Source organism: Pseudoliparis swirei, chromosome 6 (assembly GCF_029220125.1).
Source record: "Pseudoliparis swirei isolate HS2019 ecotype Mariana Trench chromosome 6, NWPU_hadal_v1, whole genome shotgun sequence".
Taxonomy (NCBI): domain Eukaryota; kingdom Metazoa; phylum Chordata; class Actinopteri; order Perciformes; family Liparidae; genus Pseudoliparis; species Pseudoliparis swirei.
The window spans coordinates 3798326-3815431 of record NC_079393.1 but is presented as its reverse complement, the minus strand read 5'-3'; the positions used below and the strand labels follow the sequence as shown (position 1 = coordinate 3815431).

Below are 17106 nucleotides of genomic sequence, written 5' to 3'. Positions count from 1 at the left end.
GACCAAACTATCCGTTATTCTAGATAAATTGCTATTTAAATACTCGTTTTTTCGTTTCTTTTTTAATTTGAGGGGAAGTGACTTAAAACCACACGGCTAACACAGGAGCTATTTTATTGTTTTAATTATTAGAGTACACACACACAACACATATACTGACTCCTTAAGGTTAACGATGCATCCATTACCAAAGATCATATTGATGTACAGAACATAATCAGAGACGTGGATTGTAAATACATGAAACAAGAGCTTATTTGTCATTAATTTAAATGGAAATTTTTTTTTTTTCATCACGACAAACCATCCAGCTGTTGTACAAAATACTTTTTATTCCTCCCACACTTAATATTAATAGGATTCACATGAGTAGCAGTCAGGTGATCTCACTGCTATCGGAACACATATTGCATCATCAGTAAGGATTATGGATCGGTAACCACAAAACGTACTTTGAGATATCGGACTATTTTTTTTCTGTTTCCCATAATTACCTTCGCATTGAAAATGCGGAAGGTAATGTTTTGATCGCCGTGTATTTGTATGCGTGCGTGCGTGCGTGTTATTCGCATAAGTCAAAAAGTATTAAACCGAATCGCGTGGGATGATTGGTTATTATCCGGGGACTATTTGATTAGATTTTGGGATCGATCGGGTCAAAGGTCATGAAAAGGTCAAAATCTTATTTTTATCAATTTATATCCAATTGGCATGAAACTAATTTCCAAAATGTTCATAATTCAATGCCCAATCGTGTGATATGAGAAGGTATGCGCTCTACCGAGTGCCCGTTCTAGTTCTGAATGTCTTTGTGCCAATTCCACATGTTTCACTCATCACAATCAGATTAAACTAGAGACATTATCAGTTCTTAAATAAAACGTAATGAAAAGAAAACGCCTTGGTTTGCACTTAAAAAAAGAAAAGAAAAGGTCGAGATTCCCTCGGTAATCGGGATTTTTAATCATTAAAAATTGCAAACTGGCAAAAATCGGAGCGTCTGTGCAAACGGGACGCTGTGAACGGTCTGCCAAAACAAAGAGATCCCCAAAAATATATAAATAAAAGTAGACCAACAGGTAGGCAGATTATTGAGGCCCCACCCCCCAAGCGTCACCATGGTTACCTCCTCCCCATCCCCCTTATTCAGAAAGCCGTAGCACGGAGAAGACGTCTACTCGACATCCGAGGCGTCGCCGTCAGAGGAGGCGGGGCTTCTGCCGTTGACCCGGATGTATTGCACGTTGCGAGCGGCCGAGGAGGAGGAGGCCCCGCAGGAGCAGAGCGGACCGGTGAACAGGTTCTCCACGTCCTCCAGCGCCAGGCCTCGGGTCTCCGGGAGGCAGCCGAAGACGAAGAGCAGCCCCAGAGCCACCAGGCCCGCGTACATGAAGAACGCCCCTGGGGGGGAGGGGGGGGAGGCTTTAGTTTCACGCAGCGTCGGAAACACACGAGGGGAAAGGGAAAAACTGCCCCTTAAAAATATAATGTTGCCCCTGATGTCACTAGAGGGGCAATAATTTACAAGCGTAAAAATAAAAATAAACTATAAATATCAGTAAAAAAAATGAACAAAGAAATTTAGAATTGTTAATTGTTTTTTAGAAAAATGTAAGAATAAATAACCACAAATATATAGGAATAAATTATAATATGATTTTCTGATTTATGTTTTCTGTTAAAAAAAATCTAAAACACTTTGAATCTGTAGAATATTGCCTAATAGTCTAATTATTGCCATTGTTATGTCAATTGCTTGTATCCTGTAACCCTAAATAAGTATATTTATTATTTCTGAACAAAGTTTAAATGTTATTAGGGTCCGAGCGACAGACGAAGTCTGACCGAGAGGAACCTATTGAAATTGTTAGGGGTATTATTATTCCGCTTCTTATTTTTGTACATTGGGGGCATATTGGGGGTACGTATCATATCCCAAAACTCACCAAATTTGGCAAGCTTGTCAGGCTTGGTGAAAATAGCCGGATGACACCGACGTCGAAATTCGGCTTTCAAAAATTGCTCTCTAGCGCCACCTACAAATTTGCCGGCGACGCCCCTCACCCAGTTTGTTCAAATGACTAGCTTTTATTTTTCCCAAGTCCACTTGGACCTGCTCTACAAAAAAGCCTCTCAGGACCCTAAGCTCCGCCTACTTAAATTTTCGGCCATATTTTTTTGTGTGAAAAACACATCAGAGGCGTTTGCTCTGACAGACGGTGTCCAATTCATACCAAACCTATTGGAGATAATGATCATGGAAGCTATATCATCTAGGATCTATCATCTCTTTTCAAATATATTATTGTGGTAAGCATCTATGGCCGAACAAACATTTTAGGGGCGTGTCCTGTTTTGTAATGCTCATAACTTCAACACTATTGGGGGAAAAAAAAAACAGACTGTCAGGATATGTGCAGAAGGGAGCCTGAAACATTCACAGCAAATTTCGTGCAATTTGAACCGTAGGGGGCGCTACAATAATTCACCAAAGTTGGCCGTTTTTTGGCGTTTTTCGCTTGATTTGGCCCTTTTCCACTTTTTCCCCATCGATTATTTCTCCCACAAAACGCCAACAGAATCGGCTAAAAATCAGTTTTATAGAATCTCAAGACTTGAATAATGAACACTGTGAAAAAAAACGGACTTTTCGTAGGTAGGAAATTTACGTTTTTTTACTGCCAATAATTTTTTACTTTCTGTGATTTCTTTATGTTAAAAACTATTGCTTAAACTCATCCAATACTTCCCCAAAAAATCATGTGTGATGCCAGTCAAGGCCTGAACACATTCAAACGAAGAAACAAGCACATTTCTTGGAGGAACACCTATTGATCACCTATTGATAAGTAAAATAACCAAATTTTTCTGCCCAAAATAATGTGAGCTCCTACGGCTGCCTGTAAACCAGCTGGCTCATAGCTCACCATCATAAGTGTTGGTCTGGACACCTGGAAATGCGTGTTCGATTCCAAGACAAGGCAGCTTTTTTTCATCACTTTTTTTTTTTACATTGAATTTACATGACGTGATCTCTACTTCACGTAGGGACACCTGACATGAATATGTTCACGTAGTTAAGCGCCACCTAGTGGCGAAACTGGACTTTTGAATCTGCCCCAAACTTGTCGTGCTCGTTATAAGTCGGCCGAGTCGAGTCCGACCGGCGCGCCCTCGGCCGAGCGGGCCGGCGTCCCGCCGGCTCCCCCGACCGGCGTGGGTGAGTGAGGACCCGTTCGACGCTGCTTGCAGCTTTAATTACACAATTGTTTTTTTTTAATGCCCCTGGATTTCAGTCAGTGGGGGAAAAAACTGCCCCCAAAAATATGTACATCATTATAATTATGACGCGTCAGCGTATTTTTGTACCGGCCCTCTTACCGAAGTAAGTCAGATAGCGGGCGACGTGGAGGAAGGTGAGGGACACCAGGACGTTGAAGGTCCAGTTGACCCCGGCGGAGCAGGCGTTGCCGGTGCTGCGCGCCCACAGCGGGTAGATCTCAGAGTTCACCGTCCACGGGATGGTGCCCATACCTGGAACACAGAGACGATATGATGCAATACTTCACAGGATGCTGAAAACGAGAAATATATTTTACCATTTTCTCGCCAGACACCGTCAGTCATGTGTCCGCTTGATAATGGAAATACGACAGCTTGTTTCAAGAAGGTGTCTGAACACCTACATTACTCATTTGAGTGAATGTTTGACATCCCTACTTTTATATGTTAAAAGGGGGTTTGGGCACATACAACACTACACTCAGGATGGACAATTATTCTTTAAATTATTTATTTATTTGTATTAATCTTTATTTATTTGTATTTATATTTATTTGTATTTTTTTGAAAACATTTTTTTCTTAATTATAAATAGTTTTCTTTTTTTTAAAATGTTTTAATAAAACATTTTTTAATTAGATTTTATAAATTAGTTTATTTTTTATTTATTTGTATTCAATCTATGAATTATCATCCTTTTTCCCCTCTTTTAAATTTTTTACATTTTTTAAATTAAATTTATTATTGCCATGTTTTGGGGTAGGTTTAAAAAAAAAAAAAATAGTTTCAGACCCGGAGCGAAGAAGGCGAGGTAGAGGATGAGGCCCGTGATGACGACCCAGGAGTAAGACGTGGGACAGTAGTTGTAGGCCCACATCGGGCTCGCCGTCTGGTTGGAACACCTGGAGGAAAAGAAGCATCGCAAGAAGTTGAAATATAAAAAAAATCCAGCAAAAGAAATCAATGTGCTGCTGTATTATATTTTGAAATTATGTACAGGTTGTTTCTCATTTCAGTACAGTGAAGGAAATCATTAGGTCACTTTTAATGATTTAAAAGATCACGGTCTACTTGTGTGAGGGTTTATTTTAACGATAAAAAAATGGCGACAGAATATCAACAACAAAAAAAGTCAAAAAAAATCACATCATATAATAAAAGTTAGAAATGGATTTGCATTCGATTGCGTGTGAAATAAGTTTTACCAACTCGCAATAATCCCCAGTGAGATGAGTCCTGTCGCTTTAAGAAAGCACTCGTTACCTGTACAAGAGACACCTGTCCACAGATTAATAATAATAATAATAAAACGGGGTCCGACCTTCCCCAGGCGGCGTGATCTGTGGACTCTTGATTGACGGGAACGCAGGAGGAGTTGAACACTCGGCTGTCGTCGTCAAGGTAACAGAATCCACAACCTGGATCCAACATGCAGAGCTCACAGGACCTGGAGGCCAGAGCAACGGAGAGGTTATTACCAGGCTGCTCTCATACGTCTCCTAGGTCCCTCCAGTTGATCCAGAAGAAAAGAGGTCACATGACTCCTGCGTTAGCTGCTCTGCACCGGCTCCCTGTAACATCAAGAGTCACTTTTAAAATCTTTCTCCTCACCAAAAAGTCTTGATTGGTGATGCTCCATCATATCTTAAGGAGCTTGTAGTACCATATCACCCCACTAGAGAGCTTGTAGTACCATATTGCCCCACTAGAGAGCTTGTAGTACCATATTACCCCACTAGAGAGCTTGTAGTACCATATTGCCCCACTAGAGAGCTTGTAGTACCATATTACCCCACTAGAGAGCTTGTAGTTCCATATTGCCCCACTAGAGCTTGTAGTACCATATTACCCCACTAGAGAGCTTGTAGTACCATATTGCTCCACTAGAGAGCTTGTAGTACCATATTACCCCACTAGAGAGCTTGTAGTACCATATTACCCCACTAGAGAGCTTGTAGTACCATATTACCCCACTAGAGAGCTTGTAGTACCATATTGCTCCACTAGAGAGCTTGTAGTACCATATTACCCCACTAGAGAGCTTGTAGTACCATATTTCCCCACTAGAGAGCTTGTAGTACCATATTACCCCACTAGAGAGCTTGTAGTACCATATTGGGGTCGTTTTCGGATACACTGAGCACCTCTCTCCTCTTCTCTCTCCAATAAATATCAGCATTAACACATCAGTCACTCATAAGAAAAAACTACAAGCTGGAGTCTCAAACACGGTGAAGCTCTCTCACCCGTAGAGTCGGCAGGTGGAGTTCTGGGCGTCGACCGGGTGGAGCGTGGTGGGCGGAGAGTACGAAGCCGAGAGCAAGAACCCGACCGCCAACAGTGTCAGACTCAGACCGGTGCCTGAGGAGAGAAGAGAAAGAAAATAGACCCGTTGAATTATGGAGGACTTAAAATGACTTAAGTATAAATAAATAAATGCTTAAATAAAAGTATAAATACAAGAATAAATTAAAGCTGCAAGCAGCGTCGAACGGGTCCTCGCTCACCCGCGCCGGTTGGGGGAGCCGGCGTGACGCCGGCCCGAGGACGCGGGCGCGCCGGTCGGACTCGACTCGGGCCGCGACTTGTAACGAGCGCGACAAGTTTGGGGCGGATTCGACAAAGTCCAGTTTCGCCACTAGGTGGCGCTTTAACTACGTGAACATATTCATCCATCATTTGTCCCTATAAACAAAAACTCACGAAATCCGTGATTTAAAAGCCTCGTCCAGCTGTTTACTGACGTTAGTTATGTTAGAGTAGAGAGAGGGAGAGAGAGGAGAGAGAGAGGAGAGAGGAGAGAGAAAGAGAGAAAAAAAGAGAGAAAGAGTTCTTATTCCATTCTAAATAACGGGCTAGACTAGGATTTGCGTGGCCAAACTGGAAAAAAAAATCATAATGCCTCTCTGGTATTGTTCAGAGGGCCGGGCCAAATGTGGAGGCGGACCTTAGTTTGAGGACCACTGCTCTTGGCTGTCTATCAATATAGCTCATTTTGAAAATGACGTAAGAGGGCAATACGGATCCGTATCAGACCAGCGAGGAGGGCAGTAGAGAGAGGGAGAGAGAGGAGAGAGAGGAGACAGAGAGAAGAGAGAGAAAAAGAGAGAGAGAAGAGAGAGGAGAGAGAAAAAGAGAGAGAGAGAGAGTTCTTATTCCATTCTAAATAACGGGCTAGTCAAACAAATTTGGGGCGGACTGAAGGAAGTCCAGTTGAGCCACTAGGTGGCGCTTTAACTACGTGAACATATTCATGCGTCGTGTGTCCCTACGTGAAGTAGAGATCACGTCATGTAAATTCAATGTACAAAAAAAAAGTGATGAAAAAACGCTGCCTTGTCTTGGAATCGACAAGGCATCTCCAGGTGTCCAGACCAACACTTAACATGGTGAGCTATGAGCCAGCTGGTTTACAGGCAGCCGTAGGAGCTCACATTATTTTGGGCAGAAAAATTTGGTTATTTTACTTCTCAATAGGTGATCAATAGGTGTTCCTCCAAGAAATGTGCTTGTTTCTTCGTGTGAATGTGTTCAGGCCTTGACTGGCATCACACATTATTTTTGGGGGAAGTATTGGATGAGTTTAAGCAATAGTTTTTAACATAAAGAAATCACAGAAAGTACAAAATTATTGGCAGTAAAAAAACGTAAATTTTCTACCGACGAAAAGTCCATTTTTTTTCACAGTGTTCATTATTCAAGTCTTGAGATTCTATAAAACTGATTTTTAGCCGATTCTGTTGGCGTTTTGTGGGAGAAATAATCGATGGGGAAAAAGTGGAAAAGGGCCAAATCAAGCGAAAAACGCCAAAAAACGCCCAAAACGGCCAACTTTGGTGAATTATTGTAGCGCCCCCTACGGTTCAAATTGCACGAAATTTGCTGTGAATGTTTCAGGCTCCCTTCTGCACATATCCTGACAGTCTGTTATTTTTTTCTCCCAATAGTGTTGAAGTTATGAGCATTACAAAACAGGACACGCCCCTAAAATGTTCGTTCGGCCATAGATGCTTAGCACAATAATATATTTGGAAAAAGATGATAGATCTTAGATGATATAGCTTCCATGATCATTATCTCCAATAGGTTTGGTTTGAATTGGACCCCGTATGTCGGAGCAAACGCCACTGATGTGTTTTTCACCAAAAAAAATATGGTGGAAAATTTAAGTAGGCGGAGCTTAGGGTACTGAGAGGCTTTTTTGTAGAGCTGGTCCAAGTGGACTTCGGAAAAATAAAAGCTAGTCATTTGACCATACTGGGTGAGGGGCGTCGCCGGTCAAACTTCCAGGTGGCGCTAGAGAGCAATTTTTGAAAGCCGAATTTCGAGGTCGGTGTCATCCGTCTATTTTCACCAAGCCTGACAAGCTTGCCAAATTTGGTGAGTTTTGGGATATGATACGTACCCCCAATATGCCCCCAATGTACAAAAATAAGAAGCGGAATAATAATACCCCTAACAATTTCAATAGGTTCCTCTCGGTCAGACTTCGTCTGTCGCTCGGACCCTAATAAATACATACTTGAATAAATGTATAAATAAATGCTTAAATAAATGTATAAATAAATAATTAAATGCTTAAATAAATGTTTAAATAAATGTATAAATAAATAATTAAATATATGAATGAATACATATATATATATTTATTTATACATTATTTATTTATACTTTTATGTCAGCATTTATTTATTTATGTATTTATTTATTTATACTTTTATTTAAGCATTTATTTATTTATTCTTGTATTTATTCATGCATTTATTTATTTATTCATACTTAAGTCATTTCAAGTCCTCCATATTGAATAAAGTTTAGATAAATAATAAATAAATAAATAAATCTAAAGAAAGATGTTGCAACTAAATGCATGGTAACCGGACACAATAATAGAAACACCACCGCGTCAATAAAATAAAAAAATGTATTCTAAAAATGTAAATAAATCTCAACTCGTATACAAATTAAGACGCGAACCTACGAGACTGCCCAGCGTCAGCTTCCTGCGGCCCACGCGCTCCACCAGCCACACGCCGACCAACGTGAACACGAAGTTGGTGGCGGAGAACCAGATCGCCCCTCCTTGCGCAACCGTCACGCCGTTTCTCTGCGCGCCGTGGCGCCAGTACTGGATCTGTGATGATAAATGCGCACACTGAGCTTTGACGTGAGCTTTATGGGTGATGCGAGGAGCGCGTCGGCGTCGATTTGCGAGGCGGTATTTATCCCGCGCTGGTGGCTCGGCTGGGCGCTGGCCGGGCCGCAGGAGCCAGACCGAGGCCCGTGGTTCCGTGCCCCGGAAATGGGAATCCTCTCTGATAACTGAAATGAAATCAAAACAACAAACATTTTCTTTCAAAAAAAAAAAAAAAAAAAAAATTTCCTCCACCACCCGCCTTTCCCTCTTCCTCGACCTTGGTTCGGGCGGATGTACTCTTCTCGATGGCGGCGCCCTCTCGGATCCGGCTCAGGGCTCGGCGGGCCTCTTGGCTCCGCCCCTTTGCGAGGAGCCAACGGGGGCTCTCGGGCAGGAAGAGGAAGCCCACGAACTGCAGCACGGCCGGGACGACGGACAGCCCCAGCATGTACCTGCAGGTACGGGGGGGGACTGGATGACTAAACAGGAACTCTCAGGGGGTCTTAGAGGGCACGGTGGGGGTCAAGGTCTAGTTGCATAAACCTCAAACATGAATTGAGGCAGAAAAGACACAAAAAGTTTTCTTTTTTTTAAAAGCCAAATCCAAAGACGCTCCTCTGTTTGCTCCGCCTGTCACAATATTTGAGAGTTCTACCAGTTTGATAACTTTATACAGTTCATCAGCCAAAAGATGTTTCAGTTGAAAAATAAACTCGATACTGCCCTCTAGTGGGCAAACTATGCAACTGACATCTTGACACCCAGACCTGAAACCTGTTCAGTTAGGCCTAAACTCTTTATTGGGCATCATTAGAAGTTAAACATGTCAACACTACAGAGCTATTGGAGGATATAACAATAATGTTTTACTGTTGTGACATTAGATTTCTTTTAATTGTTTTTAGGTAGAAAATCATCATCAACGAAGTTACCATATATGGTTCCTCGTCCGATAAAGGGTTAAGAGAAGTTTATAGACATCTACTTTATTCTATTCACTTGTTTTGTTGTCGAAGTTTTAGTTTTCATTGTTGTTGTTTTTTTTAAATCACTTATTTTATTATAATTAGTTTGTAGAATTAGATTACATATTGTGTTGTCTTTAAGTTGTTTTATTTTATTAATCACATATTTTATTGTATTTAGGTTGTATAAATATATTATATTTGATTAAATATATTTTGTTGTCTTTAAGTTGTATTATTTTATTAATCACTTATTTTATTGAAGTTGTATAATTTCATCAATAATCCAATGTTTATTTCACGCTGTTTTACCACCATTACAAATACCCTTCATTTAATTAAATTAATTTTTTTACATTTAATTCTCTTTTCTGTGGTCTTCGAGGCCCACAACGTGTTCCGTCTCATTTCCAGTCGTCCAAGATTCACTGCACACTGCACTAACATTTAGCAAAAAGCTACACTACCGTTCAAAAGTTTGGGATCACTTAGAAATGTCCTTATTTTTCAAAGAAAAGCATTGTTTTTTTCAATGAAGATAACATTAAATCAATCAGAAATACACTCTATACATTGTTAATGTGGTAAATGACTATTCTAGGTGTAAACGTCTGGTTTCTAATGAAATATCTCCATAGGTGTATAGAGGCCCATTTCCATCAACTATCACTCCAGTGTTCTAATGGTACATTGTGTTTGCTAATCGCCTTAGAAGACTAATGGATGATTAGAAAACCCTTGAAAACCCTTGTGCAATTATGTTAGCACAGCTGAAAACTGTTTTGCTGATGAGAGAAGCTATAAAACTGGCCTTCCTTTGAGCTAGTTGATTATCTGGAGCATCACATTTGTGGGTTCGATAAGACTCTCAAAATGGCCAGAAAAAGAAGTTTCCTGTGAAACTCGCCAGTCTATTCTTGTTCTTAGAAATGAAGGCTATTCCATGCAGAAATTGCAAAGAAACTGAAAATGTCCTCCAGCGGTGTGTACTACTCCCTTCAGAGAACAGCACAAACGGGCTCTAACCAGAGCAGAAAGAGAAGTGGGAGGCCCCGGTGCACAACTCAGCAAGAAGACAAGTACATTAGAGTCTCTAGTTTGAGAAATAGACGCCTCACAGGTCCTCAACTGGCAGCTTCTTTAAATGGTACCCGCAAAACGCCAGTGTCAACGTCGACAGTGAAGAGGCGACTCCGGGATGCTGGCCTTCTAGGCAGAGTGGCAAAGAAAAAGCCATATCTGAGACTGGCCAATAAAAAGAAAAGATTGGTATGGGCAAAAGAACACAGGCATTGGATGAGGAAGATTGGAAAAAGGTGTTCTGGACAGATGAATCCAAGTTTGAGGTGTTTGGATCACACAGAAGAACATTTGTGAGACGCAGAACAGGTGAAAAGATGCTGGAAGAGTGCCTGACACCATCTGTCAAGCATGGTGGAGGTCATGTGATGGTCTGGGGCTGCTTTGGTGCTGGTAAAGTGGGAGATTTGTACCAGGTAAAAGGGATTTTAAATAAGGAAGGCTATCACTCCATTTTGCAACGCCATGCCATACCCTGTGGGCAGTGCTTGATTGGAGCCAATTTCCTCCTCCAACAGGACAATGAGCCAAAGCACACCTCCACATTGTGCAAGAACTCTTGAGGGAAGAAGCAGGCAGCTTGCTGTCTGTAATGGAGTGGCCAGCACAGTCACCAGATCTCAACCCCATTGAGCTGTTGTGGGAGCAGCTTGACCGTATGGTCCGCAAGAAGTGCCCATCAAGCCAATCCAACTTGTGGAGGTGCTTCAGGAAGCGTGGGGTGACATTTCAACAGATTACCTCAACAAATTAACAGCTAGAATGCCAAAGGTCTGCAATGCTGTAATTGCTGCAAAAGGAGCATTCTTTGACGAAAGCAAAGTTTGAAGAAAAAGATTAATACTTCAAATACAAATCATTATTTCTAACCTTGTCAATGTCTTGACTATTTTTTCTATACATTTTGCAACTCATTTGATAAATGAAAGTGTGAGTTTTCATGGAAAACACGAAATTCTCTGGGTGATCCCAAACTTTTGAACGGTAGTGTACGTATAAAGTTTGACTGACTAAGTTTAAAACGATTGACACTAGATCCCCTCGAGCCACGCCCTTCACAAACACAGGTAAATTAAAAGGCGGAGGAGGCCCGTCATAAGTCACGAGCGGAGAAGAAGCGACGCTCACCTCCAGCCGCCGCGGCCCATGTAGCTGAACGCGCCGTCGACCACGCTCGCAATGAACTGGCCTCCGGTGATGAAGAGGGAGTTGATGGTGACCAGCTGACCTCTTCTGTGTGGCGGGGAAACTTCGGCGATGTAGACGGGAACCGTCATCGAGGCAATGCCTGATGGGGGGAAACACGAGACGGTCTACTTCTATTCAGTTTAAATGCAAATCCAAGCCACTATAGGGAAGCAGGGCAGGAGCTCACCGATGCCCAGACCCACTGTGACTCTGCCCACGAGAAGCACCACCTTGTCCGGGGCCACGCTCAGGATGACGCCGCCCACGGTGAAGATGAAGCTGGCCAACAGGATGCAGATCCTTCGCCCCAGCCACTCGTTCAGGAAGCCGCCGCTCAGGGCCGAGAGCGCCGCCGCCCCGACGGTGCTGGAGACCAGCACCTCCTGCCACAGGGTGCTCAGGTTCATCTCCTCCTTCAGGAGCAGCATGGCCCCGGACACCACCCCGGTGTCGTACCCGAAGAGAAGCCCCCCCAGGGCGGAGAAGAACGCCAACACGTAGAGAAACCGCGTCGAGGAGGCATCTTGGTCCGGGGGATCCCCGCCAGAGGCAGATGGAGACACAATGCGAGTGCGCTCTCCATCGTCCACTGCTCTCTGTCTGCGGCCGCCCATAGAGATGACGTGACTCAGACTGTCTTCATAGCTGGACAAGATAATAATACAATTATTTATTTTATTTAAACACCCTCAAAACATAGCAGAGTTGAGGAAAATTTAGCACAAAATAACCAGAGTTAAATATGTATTTAAAAATATATATATTTCGCAACAGGATGTCTCAATACTTACTTCCGGTCTAGCTCGAAAGGAGAACCCTGGGAAGAAATGGAGGATTTAACGGCCAGTCGTGAGGTTACTTAACGGTAACATTTCGCCATAAGCTTCTGGGAGTTGCTGTCCCGTTAGTACAGAAGATGTTTAGTGTCGCGTCGTGTTAGTAGTTTGGCTTAAATCTAACTTTAACGGCTTCAAACGAAGACGTTACCACCGACGGTGCTACCGCTCCGTTGGCGGCCATGTTTAATGTTTACGCATTACGTCACATGACCAACGGCTGACAGAGCAAAACAAAGAAAAATGTTAAACGCCCTAAAACAATAATCGATTATTCAAAATTAAAATGCAAATCAGGTATTTAGGAAATGACTTTTGACAATTAAACTTATTTAGCGTCGCTTCTTTAAAATTAGAAAGAGACTGACAGCTCTCAGCCACGCCGCGTTCAAATCTATAGTTTTTTGTAAAACTTTTTTTATCGGCTAATGTTTAGTATCTTAAAACAGATGTTCAGACAATTTATTGGTCTTTTAACTCGACCAATTCTTTAATTTTTTTATTGAAAAGAAGAAGGTAAAAAAGTAGCCTGCACATCACAGCCCTACTAATATAAGTAAGTATTTCATTTTCACCGGGTTGCCAGTTTGGGCGGCTGGCGGTACAACTCGTAACAACTCGGTCAATATAAAACGACATCATACACACACGCAGAGTTAGATAAACAGATCTTATATGCGCTATATAAACTCAACAATACGTCTGTAGTTTATACCTGTTAAAAGTTTATTCCAGAGCACAGCAGCAGGAGTTCTTGACGTCAAAAACCAGGAAGTCGGATCACATGATGGCGCTGCAGGGAGGGAGGGACAAGCCCACTTCAGAGGCGTAACGACACCCAATGGAGTGCTCACCTGTGCATCCGGGGATTTAAACAAATATTTTGTTATAGGCGTTATTTTGTTGGATTTTGTTGGATTTTTACCCCCAAATAGAAGTTTTTCAGTCAAGCCAATTTGCATTATTTTTGACAAATGCAACAAGCCTTAATTACTAAAATAATGTGAAGACACATGTCAATGAACAATAATATACACGCAATTTAAAATACATTTAAAATGAGATTAGATTCCATTTGATAAATTGATCATGTGCTTTTGGAGGTAAAATCGTAATCTGTAAGGTACATTTGTACCTTTAAAAAAAAAAAAGGTGGCGTAGGTTCAAGAAGGTGCAGGAAATGGAAATAAATCTAAATGTAAAATTAGATTATATTTTACTTTATTCATCCCAAGGGGGAAATTCCTTGAAGCAGCAGCAACACTTTTTTTTTTACAAATATACAATAAAATAAAATAGCAGGGGCTATTACATTTAAGAATTATTTTTTAAATATAAAAAAAATAATATAATCTAAACAAAAATAAATGTTGCATTCCTTATCGTTAACTCTTTTATTTTGTATAAACACAAATAATGTGACTCAGTTACTAAATTGGACATGTGGTAATACAACTATTAACTAGAATGGGCACTCGGTAGAGCTCATACCTTCGCATATCACAAGATTGGGCATTGAATTATGAACATTTTGGCATTAGTTGCATGCCAATTGGACAAAAATGTATCGTGCTATGGTAAAAAAAGAGTTTGACCTTTCCATGACCTTGACCTTTGACCCGATTGATCCAAAAATCGAATCAAATGGTCCCCGGATAATAACCAATCATCCCACCAAATTTCATGCGATTCAAGAACATTTTGACCTGTTCATGACCTTTGACCTTGACCTTTGACCCGATCGATCCAAAAATCTAATCAAATGGTCCCCGGATAATAAACAATCATCCCACCAAATTTCATGCGATTCGGTTCAATACTTTTTGAGTTTCGAAAGATTTTGACCTGTTCATGACCTTTGACCTTTGACCCGATCGATCCCAAAATCTAATCAACTGGTCCCCGGATAATAAACAATCATCCCACCAAATTTCATGCGATTCAGTTCAATACTTTTTGAGTTCTGCGAAAGATTTTGACCTGTTCATGACCTTTGACCTTTGACCCGATCGATCCCAAAATCTCATCAACTGGTCCCCGGATAATAAACAATCATCCCACCAAATTTCATGCAATTCGGTTCAATACTTTTTGAGTTTTGCGAATAACACGCATACAAATAAATAAATAAATACACGGCGATCAAAACATAACCTTCCGGCATTTTCAATGCGAAGGTAATAATAATACCGTTAACGCACTGCTAGATGCGCAGTAGAAAACAAAGACCATGTTGTATATGTTGAATGATTCGCGTTTGTGTTAAGAGATTCATGCTAAATTTAAATATGACATATTCCAATATGATGTAGTTTAAAAAAATCCAAATCAATGAGTGACCGAGTCGCTCGGTGAACACGTGACACCGGAAGAAAAAAAAGTGTGTCCGTCAATCACAGCAGATGTAATAAGAGTTGAACAACAAAAACAAACACAGATTTTACTCGACGAGCACCGAGCGTGAAACGTGAGTGGTCGACCCTCCTCCCCCATCACCCTCCGTGTTTACTTCCAGTTTCCTCCTCAACGGGGAAGGCCTCTCTCTCTCCGCCGCGTGAGTCATATGAAGAGACCGTGAGGGAGGAGGAGGAACACGGTGACCCGCGGCTGTGTTTGCTTTACTACCGCAGGAACAACCGGAAAGCCCGCGGAGAGGAACCGGTCCGCCGAGACACTGACAAGCGTACACAGTGACACCTCCGCTGCGTGACAAAGAAACTTCAACCTGCAGCCGCCGTGACGCAGTAAATACCATTTAGACACGTGACGTAATGACAAGAGGGGCGCCTCGCCGGTCTCGCGACGCTCCGGTGGACCGCCGGTCGAGGCTCGCCGCCGGTTCCGACGCGGCGCGCCTCACCTGAAAGCTGCGCCCGGACCAGAGGACGGAGACGCGGGAGCATGGTGAGCCGAGAGGAGCTGGAGGAGCGGCTGAAGAAGCTCCTGGTGAGGCTGCGGATCCCGCTGGAGGACCGCCAGCTGTGCACGCTGGTCCAGATCCTCCAGGATCTGCTTTTCCTCGCACTCGGACCACGGTAGGGAGAGAGAAGCGCGTGACGCGGCGCGATGTCCTCTGGCCACGTTGTTCCAATTGTACCAAGTATCCGGATCCTTTACTTTCAATGTCGATGGGAAACACTCATGTTCAGAGGGTGTGCGTACATACGTGTGCAGAAGTTTTATTATTTAATTAACTTTGACAGTATTACATAAAAAGTACTTGTCAGAGAGTTTTATTATAACACGTGAGGAGCGTTTTAATGGCGCAGGTGGTGGAGCTCATTTGGGACACTTCACTTGTAATAGTGTAATAATGTTCAGCACATTTTATAAATGTATCATGTGCTTTTGTAGGTCAAATGTTATTATGTAAAGTAAATGTGAAGGAGAGGAAGCGAACAATAGTTTCTCCTTTTAAAAAAATGGGTTGGAATAGGATCAAGAAGGTGCAGGAAATGGAAATACCCAAAGTGAACCACAGGTATCTCAAAAATGTACCTGGACTCTGTTGTGTCTTAACATTATATATATATATATTATATATTTATACATATATATTTATATATATATAAATAAATATGTTTATTTATATAAATATATATTTATATATACATTTGTTTATAACTGTGTATTTATAAATAAATATATATATTTGTTGTTTATATTTTTATTCTAATCAGTGTGTTTTAATCGAGTGCATTCAAAGCTAACGTGTCACCTTCTTTCTTTCTTTTCTTTTTTTCCGTGTCGCAGCAGCCGAGCTGTTTGAGGACAAAGACGTCCATGCCCCCCTCCTGGTGGTGTTGACATTCTCCATCGGCAGTAGAGAAATCCAGCAGGTACCATCTTGTATTCTGGGGTTTTATGAAGGTCCAGCCTGACTAGTTAATTAGATTTCTCCAGCTCCTCCTCCTGCATGTCCCATACACACTGTGCAGCTCTTTGTTTCCTGATGCTCTGACTAGCTGAATCACTTCCATCTGACGCCGTGTGTGACGTTGACCCTCCACTCCAGGTGGGCTGGTCGTTGCTCTGCCGGCTGATCGAGATGTGCCCCGCCACGCTGCACCGGCTGACCCGACCTCTGGAGGCCGCCAAGGACTGGGAGGTACTGGGAGTGCACCAGTGAGTCGAGCGCTGGAGTTGCCTAAAGTTACACATTCATGGTTCCATTAATCATAAGAAACACTGGATTTATTGTTGAGTCTGTTGAGCTTCTTGGATTTTAAGGTTTTCTCTGGACCGTCATTCCCTTAAAAAAACTCTTTTATTACGGTCGACAAACAACTAAAATGTCGCCACACGCAGGAGCCCGAAAGTCCTGAATTTATAACCTTTAATCTCATTCTGTTGGTTTAAATGAATCCCTTTAATTTATGTGGATGTGTTTACGCCTCATTCATAAATAATGTAACGTGTGTGTGTTTTCAATAACACATGCTGTAAACAAAAGTCATGATTTATTGAACATGCACCTGTTCAAGGTCATTTAAGGTGACGCAGTGACTCAGGAACGTTCATTTACAGCCTACTACAGGGAGGCTGTGTCTTTTAAGTTCTATATGTATTTAGCAGTGTCCATGCTAAATAAAACATAGATATATTGAAGCATCCCGAG

General features: G+C 41.9%; 2 protein-coding genes across 2 annotated transcripts in view; one reads left to right on the top strand and one right to left on the bottom strand.

Annotated features, from left to right (window-relative positions):
* Positions 1-97: 97 nt before the first annotated feature.
* Positions 98-13167, bottom strand: slc2a13b (solute carrier family 2 member 13b). Its single transcript, XM_056417868.1, is given in 11 exon segments — positions 98-1401; positions 3382-3534; positions 4075-4184; positions 4604-4729; positions 5529-5643; positions 8260-8483; positions 8485-8521; positions 8675-8871; positions 11593-11752; positions 11840-12297; positions 12444-13167. Coding segments are annotated over 10 exon segments (1776 nt in total). The 5' UTR covers positions 12267-12297; positions 12444-13167; the 3' UTR covers positions 98-1174.
* Positions 13168-14405: 1238 nt separating this feature from the next.
* The window catches only part of lrrk2 (leucine-rich repeat kinase 2), a 28916-nt gene continuing 26215 nt past the window's right edge, over positions 14406-17106 (top strand). The window contains 4 exon segments of the mRNA XM_056417836.1: positions 14406-15508; positions 15510-15523; positions 16242-16327; positions 16504-16613. Of these exon segments, the coding sequence (XP_056273811.1) occupies positions 15390-15508; positions 15510-15523; positions 16242-16327; positions 16504-16613 (329 nt within the window). The 5' untranslated portion in view covers positions 14406-15389.